At 50.5% G+C, this 15,682-nt stretch overlaps 1 protein-coding gene and 1 long non-coding RNA gene across 6 annotated transcripts in view; one reads left to right on the plus strand and one right to left on the minus strand.

Moving 5' to 3' along the window:
• The window catches only part of COL27A1 (collagen type XXVII alpha 1 chain), a 195,601-nt gene that overhangs the window by 145,350 nt on the left and 34,569 nt on the right, over positions 1–15,682 (minus strand). For 2 of the 5 annotated variants that reach the window (XM_065696066.1, XM_065696068.1), the window contains exons 2-3: positions 10,636–10,711; positions 6,574–6,872 (exon numbers count right to left, since the gene is read on the minus strand). In XM_065696066.1, coding sequence (XP_065552138.1) covers positions 6,574–6,629 — 56 coding nt within the window. In that variant the 5' untranslated portion in view covers positions 6,630–6,872; positions 10,636–10,711. Of the gene's footprint in view, positions 1–6,573; positions 6,873–8,021; positions 8,115–8,914; positions 9,004–10,635; positions 10,712–15,682 lie in introns of all 5 variants that reach the window. The other 3 variants (XM_065696067.1, XM_065696069.1, XM_065696070.1) reach the window with 3 other exon arrangements.
• Positions 5,616–9,515, plus strand: LOC136022571 (uncharacterized). Its single transcript, XR_010616208.1, has 3 exons — positions 5,616–6,042; positions 7,108–7,476; positions 9,122–9,515. It is a non-coding gene; the product is annotated as an uncharacterized LOC136022571 (long non-coding RNA).

Raw genomic sequence — 15,682 nt, forward strand, 5'->3', positions numbered from 1 at the left:
GCCGGGTGCCAGAATGCTGAAGAAAAACACTTTGGCAAAGTTTACCAACTTAATGGAAAAAGCAAAAGCAGGTTCCAAATGGCAGAACTGTGACTGATGGGGCTGGTAATTATGGCAGGGTTTTATAATGCAGGCTCTTTTTCCGTTACAACTCTGCAGTGACAGGATTGCATAAGCAGCTTGAGGAGCAATAATAAAGGAAGATTCTTCGCCTTATATAGAGCAATCAAACTCACCTTGCCTTTATCTCAGCATCGTCCCACAAGCAGTGATTTCCACAGAGACTCTATCCAGAGGTACCCACTAAAGGCATTTCTTTCATTGCACAAAGCCTATGAATACCAGAATGGGGATCCCATTGCTAGTCGCTAGGTGAAGAAATGCCCCTAAATACATATTATGCAAGCTCATGTGAGCCCTAAAAGTTTCCCAGTGCAAACTCCCTTTATAGCAAACTGAAGCTACTGAATGCAGCTTGAATTTGCTTCACTTCTCTTTGTGAACTTCTGTGATCAGCCCATGGGAACTATGCAGTGCCAAAAGTACATGGCAAAAGACAGCAAGGAGGGATAGAGAAGCACAAAGACTGGCAATAACACTTCTCAACCTTAATGGTGATTTTAGCATCTTCCAAGCGAGAAGGCAGCAGCCAAGAGTAAGTATCCTGAGGAGCTCCCGTTAAAGAAACCAGAAGGTTGAGGCATCACTTTTGGCAGGGCCTCGGGGCAGGAGGTCTCTGTACATGGTGGTCTGCACCAATACAGAGACCTGATGAAATCACAACTGCTCATTAGCACACAACTGCTCCATCCATGGCAGTGTTAAGGCCAGGTTGGATGGAGCCTTGGTTGACATGGTCAAGTGTGTGCTTGGGACTAGATGATCCTAAGGTCCTTTCCAACCCTAATTATGAGTCTATGAACAGCAAAACCATGCCCCGGGTTTTCAGCTTCCAGGCTCACTTGCCACCTTCTCACTGCGCACTCAAAGATTAGATTTCGGAGAGCAGCAAATGGTGACCTGGAGGCTAAAGGAGAGTTATCACCTCTTCAGTTGGCTTGTGCACAGCATGTCGTGCTGCTGCAGCCCCAGTAAAGTCCAGGTGGCAGCCCCAAGAGCAACAGTAAAGGAAAAATCCTGTTGGACGTATTGGTTCTTAGCTGACAACCACTGGAATAAAGCACTGCGCTGAACTAAGGTCAGTAGTAAAACAATAGTCTCTAGGGAAGACTTGGTCAGGAATTATCCTCCAAAAAAGTGCAAGTTTGACAAAGCTGAAGCAATCTGTAAAATAGCTGTGATCAGCCAATACTCCACATTTCTGGAATTGGTTGGAACGACTTCAGCTTTTTTAAATGAAAAGACTTGTCCCTGTCTTAAAAAAGAAGTCCAGATGATTTTGACATCTTTTTTCCTTAGGTGATGGGTTGAAGCTGAGGAAAATGCTACATGGGCTTTATTTGGTTTTCTCCCCCATTCATAGCGAGGAAATGTCTTTGAAATTGCATTCTTGCAGGATGGAAAAACAATTGTCCCCCCATTCTCCTCCACTCAGGTGCATTCTTTTCTATCCAAAAGACCAGAAAGCCAGCTGGATGCTGAAAATGGGTTTTCAAGAATAGCAAATCTACATTTCTAGCTGTAGATCAGACAGAACATCTTATAAGAGAAAACGTCTCTGCTGCTTAAGATCCTTTACACAGGACTGGAGGTGATATAAGACCCCCAAGCAGTTTTGACAAGTCAATGGGAAACAAAAATCACAACCCACATTCTGAGGCTTCAAACCTCACCATGGCATTGATTCCACTGCCAGTTTTTGGGGTAAAAGTCTTATTCTGCACTAGTATCATCCTTTGCAGAGCAGACTTCTGGAAACTCTATTTCTCCTCTCACCCTCAGTTTCTGGAGAGAGCAATGGGAATATACAGTTACACAGATGTCCCTGTATCAACCCTGCTTAAACCGTCACTGGATCCTTCCTGCAATATAAACCAGCTATTGATTTATTCCTCCAGCTGAAGAGTTTTGCCTGGTGTACACAGGCCCTGTTGCAAAGCCCAGCATGCTAAAGGAGATGACTGCAATAACGTTCATTTTCAACCCACATTCAGCATCTGTGTTTTTAAGGCACAGAAGAAAGCACACAAGCAAACATACCCAGAGACACACATTTCCATGGTCATTCAAAAAACACTGAGATACCTAAGAGTGATGGAGAAACTGTCAATATTAGGTGGGGAAGAATGAAATTCAATACCATCCAGCATCAGGCACATAAAACATCCAGCATCCAACCTGCTCCTCCTAGGCACAGGTTTATCAGCCTGATTTATAGATGTCACTAGAAATTCATTGCATGTGAAGCCATAAGGAGAAGATGAAGTGGGACATTGGTGCTTTAGCAGTGTTCTGAGCAGAGGGTGACGAAGGTTGCCACACCGTTATTACGAGACACTGCAGTAGTCCAAATAGGGACACTTACTAGGATGTGAAACTCTCCAGGCCAGGCTCCAACCCATCCTTGTGGTGATCCTGGATGGAAGCATCTCAACTCCTCCACCCTGTCCCAGTCTTTGGAGCGTGTGTGCAAACCCAGGAATCCCCAGGGTTTCTCTGGCACCGTTTCTGCCCAATCTAACCTTAATTCCGGATGGAAATGCCCTCAGGGCTCTGTGCCCGTAGGGAGCTGCAACTGCAGCCCAGAAAAAGCTGCTGCTTCCTTCGGAGGCCCCCGGTAGTGAAGGAGGGACCCATCAGGGGCTGACAAAAGGGAGCAATCATTCACCAAGGGGAGGGACATTGCTCCTGGCAATGGTACAGCAATAGGGCTCAACTACTGCAAAGCAGCTTTGACTCCTAAAGCCTGTGCATCAGCCAGGCACAGGAGGGCCGGGATGCATGGAGACCTGGTATTTCCTCCCCCATATATATACACACCTCCTCCTCATTTTCCCTTCTCCAGGAGGGAGATGCAGATCTGCATATGCAGAATGGGGAGACATCAGTGAGATCCAGCCTCTATCCCGCAGACACCTTGTTCTTTCCATGGGTTTATACCCCATATCTGCAGGCAGAGGGATGACGGGTTTCAAACCACCTGTACTTACCCTCCTAATTGCGAACTAGAGCTTAGGTATTCATTGCACAAAGCTGGCCCAGAACTATCCAGCTCCTCACCTCCTAGATGAAGGGCTGGCGTGGCTGTGATGACTGAAACACCCTTCATGCACCTCTCAGCAGCTTCCCAATAGGGGATCTTCCCTGACAACTCATTACTCGGTCCCCTTTATGCCGCCCACCCCTCTCTGCCTGTGTTATTGACTTTGCTGCTGTGTGAAGTGACAACACTCACTACCGGCCCTTGCCTTTGTGCTCTCAGTTAGTAACTGGAGCCCTCGACAAACAGCAGTGCTAAGCATGATCTGTCATCTAACTCCTCTTTTTGTCCTTCCAACAAGCGCCTTTGCATTCCTCCGTTTTGTGAATGGGGTTTGGCAGAGCCGTATAGAATTCCCTATTGTTTCCATTTGCACTTCACTGAGTGTCCATCATTTCTACTTATGCCCCCAACAAATTGGCAAAGAAAGAGGGAGGGGGAAGGACCCACATGCTCAGTGCCTGTCTCTGGTCGCACAAGACTTGGGCAATGGTCAATAATGAAGCCTCCACAAACACTGGCTTCAAGCAGGGCAGATTTTATCCCCCTGACCCATTGCAGAAAGGGGATGAAGCTGGAGCTTTGAAGGGACCTGCTCAAAGATGCACACTGATGCAGCAGGAGGGAGACCTGGACACTGAACCTCAGCTTGTGGCTGTGGCATTGCCCTTCCTTCCTGGGACACAGCTCCAAGAAGCTCTGCAATTGACTCCCAAGGCACCCAGCACACACACATCATTTGCTTGCCTATTGCTCCCATGGCTGAATTCGTCCAGCAGCGCCATAACATCCCCAGATCACCTGCTTGGCTTGCATGCAATGGTCCTTTCCACTTGAATCTGGACCAGTGCCTTACGCCAGGCCTTTCTGGGGCTGACCCACCTGGATACTGTACCACTCTTGTGTACAGCTCTCCCCTACGCAGCACGTGGACCAGGCAGCCCAGAGCAGCATCACACCAGCAGCCCAGTGACAGCAAACGGGTACCAAAGACCATCCACAGACATCCTCCATGGCCAGGATGGAGCAGCAGGGCTGGAAAGGGCCAAGGTGGCATGACCACAGCTGAATGCTGCTGCCTGGGGACGTGCTCAATGCATGGCTGAATGCAAAACTTTCTCCTGTGGTTCAGTGAGCCTGTGCCCTCCCAAAATGCATCGACAGAAATGACCAAGAGGGGCACTTGGAGCTCTCAGAGCCAGTAAAATTTTGTGTTCTTCTGCTTTTACAAGCTCTGGAGGCTTGAGCCAGGACAATGCTTCAGCACACACTGCTCCTCCTTCCCACTCCCATCCATGGCTCTCCTGCATCTGGCAGCTCCTCAGCCACCAGCCCAGCTCCAGAGGATGCTGCAGGAGCACTGGGATAAGCAGGACCCCAAATACCATGCGGGAATGCACCAGAACGTTCCCATTACAAGCTGCCCTCAGTCTGCACAACCCTCCCTGAGGATGACTCGATGGCACAAGGGTGGCCTGGTGAGCCCAGGCACAAGCCAGCTCTGGGCTCAGAGGACCCTCTCCAAGACTGGCAGCCTCAACAGGAACATCCAGGATAGGATGCACAGCACTTTGCCAAGCAAATCCAAGCCCAGCACCAAAAAGCCCATCGGGAGATAATGTGAAGGGTAGCAAGCGACCTCTGCTGAGGAGGGAACGGATCAGCAGCACACTGGTGAGGTATTGGAGCCAGAGGAGATCCTGGGAACAAAAGGCACACGCACTCGGAGTCACCAGAAGAGACCAAAGTGCACATTTCCCATGGCACTGCAGCACAAACCCCGTGCACAGCGCTGGCCTGGGACACAGATGCAAAACCAGATGTAGACCTGCAGCGAGCAAGCAGCAGAGTCCATCATTCCCTAAACCCATCCTCAGCAGGATCTGATTCTCCTGGGACTCAAGCAGGACATCCCCATCCTTATCTGTACCATGACTGTGGTCACCTCCATCCTGCTCGCAACTTGAAGCCCTGTGCAGTGCCTGTGCCTTGTGCCGAGTATCCCCCCAGCACCGAGGCCCTTCACTATGAAGCTGCTCTTGGTCTTTCAAAGCAATCTTTATCTCTGTGCTCCCCTTTCCGCTTCATCTTTGACACACAGATCCCATCACACAGTCCCATGCTGGCACTTCCCTCCTCACCATGCCCAGCATCAAAAAGGTGCAACCGGGAGATGCAGTTACCAGCATCCCTAAGCATGCCATAGCCGCGTCTGCAAAAAACCCACCCTAAAGCACTGAAATCCGGTCCTAGTGAACATAACCCCCCCAGGACCTCAAGGAGAGCTGTTTGCAGCCCCTGGGAGCAGTTCTGCCTCTCTCCACATAACTCCACACACACAGACCCAGGCAGGGAGAGCCTGCCCCAGCCTACAAAGGAAACTGCACATTCATCCACATCCAAGCTGCGGCTGCCGGCAGCGGGGTGACCCCGGGGTGCAAAGGGGGGGGGGGGGTATTCCCAAATCCCATCACCCCTTTTCCCCTTCCTTTCATCCCATCTCCCAGCCCCGCCTGGCAGGAGCAGAGGGATCCTGCTCACAACTTTCCCCCAACTGCCAGGCAGAAGAATCCCAGCCTTTTCCAAGGGAGTGTCGGTAAATCATCATTACATCCGACAACGCAACCAACAGCGCTTAACCCTTTGCTGCTCGCCGGGAGGAAAAACAACAACGGCAACAGATTTAACAATGGGAATAGTAAAAGCGGGTCCCGGCTGTGCGAGAATGGGGGTGTGCGAGCGGTGGTTTTACACATCCACACGTCCGCATGGATGCGAAGAAGCGATTGTGCGCCCGTGGGTACAGCGGACACGCGGGGAAAGCGCCACCAGCACCCTCCGCCTCACCCGAGGCTCTCCCGCTTCCCAGTGGACGATCCCAGGTATTCCTGCCCCCATATCCCGAGGGAACGAGGTCGAGGAGCAGCATCCCAGGAAGGGCTGTGGGCCCCCCCCCCCCCCCCCGGTGCCCGGTGGAGGTGTGCGAGGGGAAGCGGGGCGCTGGAACCGTCGCTTCCTGCATCCCGCATGGGGAGAACATCCCCCCTCGGGGCTGCTCCCGGACTGGGGGCTCCTATCCCGGGAGCATGGGGATGGGGATGAGGGGTGCTTGGGGGTTCTCCTGCCCTTCCCGGCTCCAAGCTCTCCGCTCTCACCCCTTCCGCACACCGCAGCCCCGCTCCCCCCCTTCCCCTGCTCCAGCAGCGTGGCCTCCCTTCTCCCAGCTCATTCTCCTCCCCAGCCCAGGAGTTTTCACATCATCCCCCGGCAGAGGAATGTCTCCCCCCCAGCCCATTCCCGGGACCAGAGCTCCCTTCCCGACCCCGCTCTTCCCTTCCCGGCTCCCCCGCACCCCCGTCCCGCCCGGGATTCCCTTTCCCCAAGCGCCGGGAGAAGCCGGACTTTGTACTCACCCCCTGCCTGCTGCTGTAGCTCTGAGTCTGGAGACCGGCTCTGATTCCGGCTCCATCACGTTTAGTGCATTGTCTCTTTCGGGCAATTTTTGCAGCAATCCATCAGAAAAAGGGGGTCAGGCCGGTTTGTGGGTACATCCTTCCCAGGAGCTCAGCTCTCTGCCTCTCTAAGGGGCTCAGCTGTGTCAAAGACACCCCCTGGCCCGGACGGCTCACTCCTTCCTCCTTCTCTTCTGGGTCCTTTTGCTTACACAGATCTTTTAATCCCATTTAACTCCCTCTCGGCAGACTGCAATTACCTTGGGAAAAAGGAGAGAGAACAGAGAGTACACGCTAGGAAGCCGGGCTGGCCCATGGTCGCTGGGTTTCTCGCCTCTTTTCCTTCCCCTCCTTATTAATGGTACAATTTCTGGGAGCTCTGGTTTCCGAAAGTCCTTGATTTTAAGTGTTTGGTTGGGGTTTCCCCCCACCCCCCCCCCCTTAGCTGTTACTTTGTTGCTTGGTTGGTGGTTGTAATTATTGTTTATTTTGCAGTGCAGATGTGCCTCCCACCCCCCCACACCCCCCCTCAAAGGATCTCTCCTCTGGATTTAAGAGAGAAGAGGAAAAGGCAGATTTGGAGAAATGGAAATGATTTAAGGATGGCTCCGTTGCCTCTCTCTGCTGCCCTCCTCCGTAACAGTGAAGCACTTACAGAGAGAAGAGTAATAGGGCAAATAAATAATTAATGAAGAAGAAACTCTTTTGGGCCATTGAAGTGATGAAGACCCTGCCAGGCCCCATGGAGGAAGGCGCAGGCCCCTGCTCTGGGGAGGATGCTGATGGAGGTGGCTGCTCCTCTCACTGCTTGGGGGCCGTAAGCCTGCAGCCTTCCACCTACCCCACCATGGACCTCAGTACCAGGTACCTGCCTTGGCTTCTACCTTAGGTTGGTTGGGAGCCTATGGAGGGGGGTTTGAAGGAGAAAATCTCCCCCCCCAGCCCTGCCCGCATCCTCACCCTGGTCCCACAGAGAAGGGGATTAAATGGTGGCATCTCCCCCCTTCTCCCAGCACCAAGTGATGGAAGCTGCAGCCAGGAGGGCAGGGAGAGGGGAATGAGTTTTCTTATACAAGTTCCATCAGGGTAAATACGTTCCCAAGTCCACTTTAGCCAGATCTGCCAGCTGAGGGGACTTTTGCACGTGGATTAAACCTTCATCCCTGTGCTCCCTCCTCTTCCAGCTCTGGCAAAGTCCCACAGAGCATGAACCCAGCCACTGCACACACCCTAGGGTGACCAATAGGTCCCTTTTATCCACACCAGGACACAGCAAACCCCTCAGCTTCGTGGGGTACCCACATGGCAACCCATCACACGGAGCCCTCCCACCTCCTCCCTGCAGCCCTGGGTGCCCCCACAGCCCTGCTCTCTTCCCCTTGCACAGCATCCCTGCCTTGGGCACTTACTTTGCAGCGAGGCGAGAGGCTGGGCAGCATCTCCTCGCAGCCCCATGTTCATTGGCATGCATTTGTCCCAGCAGCTTACAACAATTTCTATTTCTTAAAAGATAATAATTAAAAAGGAAATAAAAAGGAGGAAAAAAAGCCAAAAGGGCCTCTCAAACCCCTTTGTCCCTCCTGTCCTACGGTGTCTCCTGTGTTGGGGTTCACGGCACCCCTGCTTTCTGGCAAGGCTGAGGTCCCCCCAAATTCAACAGATAATCCTTCCCCGGGGCTGGCTCGGGCAGGTCCCCCTCAGGCCGTCGCTCCACTCGTGGGTCATGGATACCGCAGGGATCCAGGAGTGAAGAGAGGCTGCGGCCGGGCGCTGGGAGGGACGTGGATGTGAAAGAGGTGGGAATTCTGAGGCTGCCCTTGTCCTTTTAAATAGCTGCAGGCAGGGATCCGGCTCCCTGGCGGGGGTGCCCCAGGTATCCGGTTTCAGCAAACAGCAGCTAATGAGCAGAGATCCAGCCTCCGAGGGGCAGGTTCAGCGGCTCTGCGGGCCAGGGGCACCCCCGGGTACCGCATCGGGAGGGGCCGGGGCCGGGGTGATGCTGGAGGAGGGAATGGAAGGCTGCGGGTCACTGCTGCTTCAAGGACAGGTCCTGCGGGGTGCTGAGCATCAAAGCTGCATGAAGGTATTCTGTATCTCGCCACATGATCCCCCTCAAGTACCTGGGGACCAGGCAGAACTAAAGCGTCTTGGACCTGGGTAAGGGCTCTAAACTTACACAAATACAGCCACAGGTAGGATCAACATTGACCCATCAAGCCCCTGAACTTGAAGCAAAAAGGGGGGTGATGTTAGCGTAGGACTGGCCTGACTCAGAAATGCAGGTTTCACTTAAAAAACTGACCTCGGAATGTGGCCAAAAGTTGAGGTTTCCACCATCAATCAGATCTCATGCACATAATGTCTTCTGTTACTACGTTAAGGTCTTCTCTCCTTAAATACATACAATTCAACTTAGTTGTGGTTTTGCACCTCCCAATTTCTATAAGCAAAAGGCTTTATTCATACCTTTGCTCTGAAGCATCTGCATTCTGTTTCCTTTCTATGACAGATGAAGTAACGGCAACAACAAACTTTGCAACAAGCAGTTTTATGCCTGGGGTAGGTAATGAACAGCCTCAGGATCCACTGCCCTCAATGAAACCTCGATGAGTGCACATCCAGGTACTTGTAAGAAACTCCTATGTCCAACCAAACCTGCCTCCGGACCCTCGGAAGGGCCAGGAGCTCAGACCACCCATCCAGGCCAGCTTTGAGGATTAGCACTTGAGGGACAAAAGCTTGTCAGAAATCACATAAAATCTTAATTTCTTTGCTATTTTGTTTCCCAGCTGCTTTTTCCACGTTTCCCAGTCACGCATTCCTCATATTCCAGCCAAGCCGAAGTGTTTAAGACGAAGCTTTCATCTATTAAAAAGGACTTCGCAAAGAAATGTGTAGAAATTCCTGTGCTGTTGAATACACCTTGTATCCTCCTGCTTTATCTTTCCTCTCCTCCAAACCCAGGAGGTATTTAATACCCTTCCTTCCCCTCACAAAACCCTGCTCTACAAAGACAAGAACCAAGGCCCTGGCTTCCCAAAGTGAGAACCAGAGCAGATGCGCTCCATCTTTGTGCAGAGATGTATGGAAACGGATGCCTATTGGGTAAGGACTGCAGGCCCAAGGAGCACTATAAAACACACTCAGAACCCCATCCTCAATACCTGTCACATACTTAGATGAGCACTTTCAAACTCAGCACATGCACAAAAGCTTTGTGAACACGGAGGCATAAATATAGCCCAGTGGCAGGGAAAAGGGAATTAGTTTAAAACAAAAGGAAACCCAAGGTTGCTGAAGCCAAGGCTTGTGCCAAAGTGAATTCAGGTTCAAAAACTAGACCTCATTCTTCACGAAGAGAAAAGCCACAACGTATGATGTGAATAGAAATAGATGTAGCAGATTTATTCGTCTTCCCTTCCAAATTTAAATAGAAGCCATTTTAAAACACTAAACAAACCGGAGGAAATCAGCGCAGCGGTGAAATATGAAACAGGGAGCGGGGAAAGACACTTGGAATTGACTGCTCCAGTTTAATTAGGCAGACTAAGGGAAGGGGAGGAGGCAGCGCTGCCACGCACCACCCAACGTGGGGAGCGGGGAACAGAACACTTGCTTTTGACAAAGCACACCTCTCCAAAAAGCAGCCTGTCATTACTGCCTGGATAAACACAGTGTTTAAAACACCCAGCCCTATTTAGCCACGTTCCAGAAGGCTCAGTTCCCACCTCTCCAAGGATCCGCAGCTCGGTTCAGCATCAAGGCTATTTATTAATGTGATTTTACCTCTCTTGCTCCTTTTGGAAAGCCAAGCGTGAAGGCATCTGGGAGCCATGGTGAGCACGCATTGCAGCTGTGCTGCATCACTCAGTGCCCAGCTTGAAGGACCAGAGGAACCCCAGCCGCTAACATGGGTTTGCCCTCCCAGTTTGGTTTGGCCTGAAGAACAACACTGTTCAGAGCACCCCACATCACCCACTGCCCCCAGAACAAGGAATTATAGGGATATATTTGGATAAATACCTTATTCAGGTTGAAACCCATGGCATGGCCAGGCAGAAGGCAGAGGCAGCGGGAAACCCAAGGCACTGGAAAAATCCTGTGGGAGGGATCAAACAAACATGTGAATAAGGTGGGATAAAGAGCCTTTCACTGCCCTCTGGGCTCAGGATCTGCACCCAGCCCAGACTGGGAACATCTAAACTTGGTGCCTGGCTGATTGCTGCTGGAGCATGAGGGAAAGGGAGCCCACCCTGCGGGATGGGACATTGCCATGGAGGGTGATGGTCCCATGGTTATGTGGCTGTGCTGTGTGGCCCAGGATCACATGGAACAGGGCTGCTGGGGAGGGCTGGATCCACATCTGTGACCTCAGTAGGAACAGAGGATGAGCCATCCACAGGAATGGGGCTCATCCCCATGTAGTCACTGTAACCCAGGCAGTGGCATAGGAGGGATCGGCCATCCTGGATCTCCAGCTATTGGGGATGTCTTGTTGCAGGCTGACCTGGTACTTTGGCAGCAAGAAGCCACTGGAAAGCTGTAGGCAGGGGGTCTGGTACTGATCCCGGGCACAAACATTAATGCCAAAGTGACCGTTTCTAACCCTTCTTGCTCCCTTTGAGAGCAGCCCAGCTCCTCTGCCCTTGTGTGAGCCACACTTTGCGGTAATGCTCTCCCAGGTGTGTAATTCCCTGCACAGGATTCCCTCGTCTCTACACAGCTGTTTCTGCATTTAACATCACCACGCTGGCACTTCTTACACTCGTGAGCTCTATTTGAATGATGGTCACTAGCTCAAACCCTGGACTAAACTCTGCTTTATCCTGTAGGGACTTGGTCATCAGCAGAAGCCTGCTGATGAGCTCCATTGGGTTGCTGAGAACTCCCCACCCATGGCACAGTCAGGATCTCCCTGACAGCAGAGCTGGCCTGGTTGGGGTCCAGATAATGATGCTCCTATTCCTTTTCTCTCTCTGGCTTAGGCCATCACTCCAAGAATAAGCTATTTCATCTGAGGAGCAGAACATACAGCACTTTCGACTTCAGGGACCGCTGTCCGACAGCTGTTTCATGATGCTGAAGCTGCTATGGGTTACGTCTCTTGTTTCCAGTGTGTGCTATGGGGAGTAATTATACAAGAGATGCTCAGAAAGCTCAAACCCGTGTAACCAAGCTACTGCCCAGTGCTGTTTCCCCCTCCCCACAGCCTGACGCAGCCCATCCCAGCCTGTGCCACAGGGGCTAGCAGGGACATGTCTGAGCTTTGCAGCCGTTTGATGTTAAATGCTTTACATTCTTTTCAGGAACACTAAAGGCTTTTGTCTCTTGACCAGAGCTCTGGGGATGCCACGTCTGGCAAAGACTGATCTTGTGCTTTTCCAGCTATACCATATCACATCGGGCTGCCTGGCCAGCAGAGAGGTAGGAATGGCTGTTAATCATTAAATGCAGCCTTTCTCCATTGGAATGAAAGGAAACACAATGCAGCAACACGAGTCCAAGCCCACCCTTCCCAAGGAAATGCTGCCTGCTGATTACAACTCCACCATATGTTTCTATTTAGATATTTAGAGAAGTACAGCTTTACAGGGTAGCTGGAAAGCAAATAGTTCAGGTGATGTTATAAGCAAGCAGGTTGAACTGGCGGGTAAGCTATGATAGAGCAATGTATTGGAATGCTTTGACAGGAAGATCGTACAGCTCCTAAATCCTGACTGTTTAGAATATCAAGCAAAGGCTGCCTGGTTTTGCCAACATCCCTTTGTTTTCCCCGTTTCTCCATGTGTTCCTAAGCTGTATTCAATCTATCCCTGGTTTAGGACCTAGTCAATCACTGCTGCTACCGGAAAACACAAGAGAGTCAACAATAGCGACAGGAAACCTGGAGAGGGGCTTGGGACAAGGGCCTGTAGGGACAGGCCAAGGGGAATGGCTTGAACCTGCCCGAGGGGAGACTGAGCTGAGCTCTTAGGCAGAAGCTCTTCCCTGGGAGGGTGCTGAGGCGCTGGCACAGGGTGCCCAGAGAAGCTGTGGCTGCCCCATCCCTGGCAGTGCTCAAGGCCAGGTTGGACACAGGGGCTTGGAGCACCCTGCTCCAGTGGAAGGGGTCCCTGCCCGTGGCAGGGGTTGGAGCTGGAGGAGCTTTAAGGTCCCTTCAACCCAAACCATTCCATGATTCTATGACCAAAATCCCCCCAGGGCTGCTGCACAGGAAGAAGCAACGCTTCCAGTCTGGAGGTTTGCTAGTTAAATACATCAGCAAGCACAAGTGCTTTTCCCAAGGACCCTGCTTGGCTGGTGGAGATGGATGTGTGCTGCCCTAGTGAGTGCAGGTTGGGTGATGTTTCTCTAAAGGAGCACATCTCCCTTCATGAAAGAGCCACCCAGCGAGCCTGAGCTGTTCTGAACACATGGGACGACACCGGGGAGCAGCAGGTGACAGACGCTGGAAGGTACCAAGAAGTCACACCAAGTCCTTTCAGAGAAGAGGTGCTGGTTGCTCTGCGGCTGCATATGCTAAACACAAGGACATGGTGTTTGCTGCTGCTGGAGCTCATTTGCACACCCAGCAAACCTCAAGGCTGAGGTCAAAAGGGAGATAGAAATCAGTGCAAGACCGTGGCCTTGCTACAAAGATTTAGTGCAAGGCAAAGTAAGCCTGGGTTAGTTTCAGTAGGGAGGGGAAGGGAAGAAGAGCTTAGAAAGTATCCAAACAACTCTTTGTTGCCCAACATTGAAGGTTTTTTTGTTTGCTATTTAAAGCAAACAAAAAGCTATTTGTTTTTACAAGTAAAACAAGGTTTATTTGTTTTGCTGGAGGAAAGATACTTTCCTACAGCTGTAGGAAGCATAACCCTGTGCCCTGGTGCTGGTTAAGCCTGTGGGAGCAGTTTATTGGCCAAAGGAAAATCATACCTGCCTTGTGGCAGGAAGAAAACGAGGTAGAAATGGTAAGTCTAGGGCAAAATGAAGGAAGGGTGACACTAGGCAGAGTTGAGGTCTGGTCATCCTGCACTGGGCTCACTAATGACACTAAAAGATGCTTTTTCAGCAGTGGAAAGGATGAAACACCCCTTGCATATATGTACATTTATACTTAAGCAAAAGCTTATACTCTGCTAAGTTGAGGTATCAACACCAAAATGACTGCAATTTGATTTGTGTGAGAGTAACTTCAAGATACAAACCAATAGCAGGGAATTGTTTGATCTAAGGTATATTGTACTACTGCGCACCACTTCCTTTAGTAACTGTGTTCAGCTGTTTCTGCAATGGGTTGCTCATCACTGTTGTGATGTAGCTGGAAAGGGGTGCCACCTTGTCACCTCATTTCCAGCCAGCTGTTTGGTCCCTGATATCTCACATTGAACCAGTCGTCCCCCCTCTGCCTGGAGGCAGTAGTGTCCAATGGATCACATGCCAAGATCTCAGCTCAGCTCAGGTTTGGTTTTCACTATTCCACTGACCTGCAGAGCGACCTGAAGCAACTTAAACCATCACTTTTGTGCCAGTATTTCTTGTCTCCAGAGTGAAGCTTGTGATATAGATCATCGTATGTGTAAAGAGGTTTAAGACCTTCAAACATAAAGCGCTGCCAGTGAACTGTTACTTTACTATGCAGTTGGCAGCATCCTCTTCTGCAGGAGAAAGTGTAAATCTATTTCCCAACCAGCTTTTATATTCACTCCAACCCGCCATCATCCAGATGCACAGTTCATTAGAGATCGTGCATGGTTTTATCTGGCTGTAAAATCCCATGTGAAAAAGCCCTGCTGATTAGACATGCAATTCAAATACATCTTCTGGAGTACAGTAGGCAATCCCTAGCGCTTTATCTGCACTGACTGAAATGCAATCCGTGCCACTTAGAGCAGAACAATGCTCCATTTCTTCATACTTCGCTTGAATTGTTAACACATAAAGCAGAAACACAGCCCGTTTTCACAGCGAAGTTCTCTTCTGACACACTCAATATGTTAACTGAGAGTATACAAATCTGCTTCAAAGCTAATAGGCTTCTTTTTTCTTCCAGCGAGCACACTTCTTCATATCTACGCGCTCTCACTCTCTTTCCACTTCAATAGCAATAGTATTTGGTAAAGCCCTCAAAGGTGGAGCCACTGCAGAAAGACTCTATTTACCGATGTTTGGGTAAGAACTAATAAGAGACCTGGTTGTGTCTCTGCTCCTCCAGTTAAAAAAATCAAGTCAATATTTATACACCCACTGGTGAAATAAATCCCCTCCTCTGCAAAGCAGGAGGAAATAAAATGAACTGATTGAAATGGGATTTCATGGAAGGGGGGGCTTGGCTTATTTGCATTCAGAGTTTGGGAAGTGTTATCTTATGCTATTGCAATTTAAATGCAGTTGTACCGTACAGAGTGCATCAAAGCAGCTTCACTGTGGGGCCTTTCCTTCAGGACCAGAAGCCCGGGAGCCCTTGTATGCTGCTAAACTCATCACTGATGTGGGGGACGCAAAGAACAGGTATGATGGGGGCTCGACCAGCTCCATTCCCACTGAACACCCTCTGATGGGGCCAAACATGCAGAATGAGAAGCAGTGGTGTTCCAGCAAGTTAGATACAGTACAAACAATTTAATCAGCATTGTTCCAGCTCTCCCAGCATGGGGATACAGTCTAAATCCTGTCAGGGCCAATGGAAAGACTCGTATTGATTTCTCAGGCCTCCAGAACATGCTCTGACTTCACTGGGACTTCTTGCTTGTATAGACCCACAGCCTTGCTGGTGCAACATAGAGAACTTGTGTTGAGGGCTTTGGATAACTAGGCCACCTTTTACCTTGGGATGAAAGCCAGGAGGGGAAAGGGGAGCAACAATCCGCTCTCAAGTTGGGCACAGAGCTGCGTGTGACAAGGGCCTTTTGGGTCTTCTATTATTGGAAAGGCTCTCTAAAGCCAGCTTTCAGTAATATAATGGAAATAAAGCTCTTAATCTCAGGTTGTAAACACAGATAGAGGCTAATACGCTAATGCCAAGGAATATGAAAATGAATGGTTCAAGGTGCTTCCACTTTGTAACTCCAGAACAAACCCCGTTGTT

Source organism: Lathamus discolor, chromosome 15 (genome assembly GCF_037157495.1).
Source record: "Lathamus discolor isolate bLatDis1 chromosome 15, bLatDis1.hap1, whole genome shotgun sequence".
Classification (NCBI taxonomy): domain Eukaryota; kingdom Metazoa; phylum Chordata; class Aves; order Psittaciformes; family Psittacidae; genus Lathamus; species Lathamus discolor.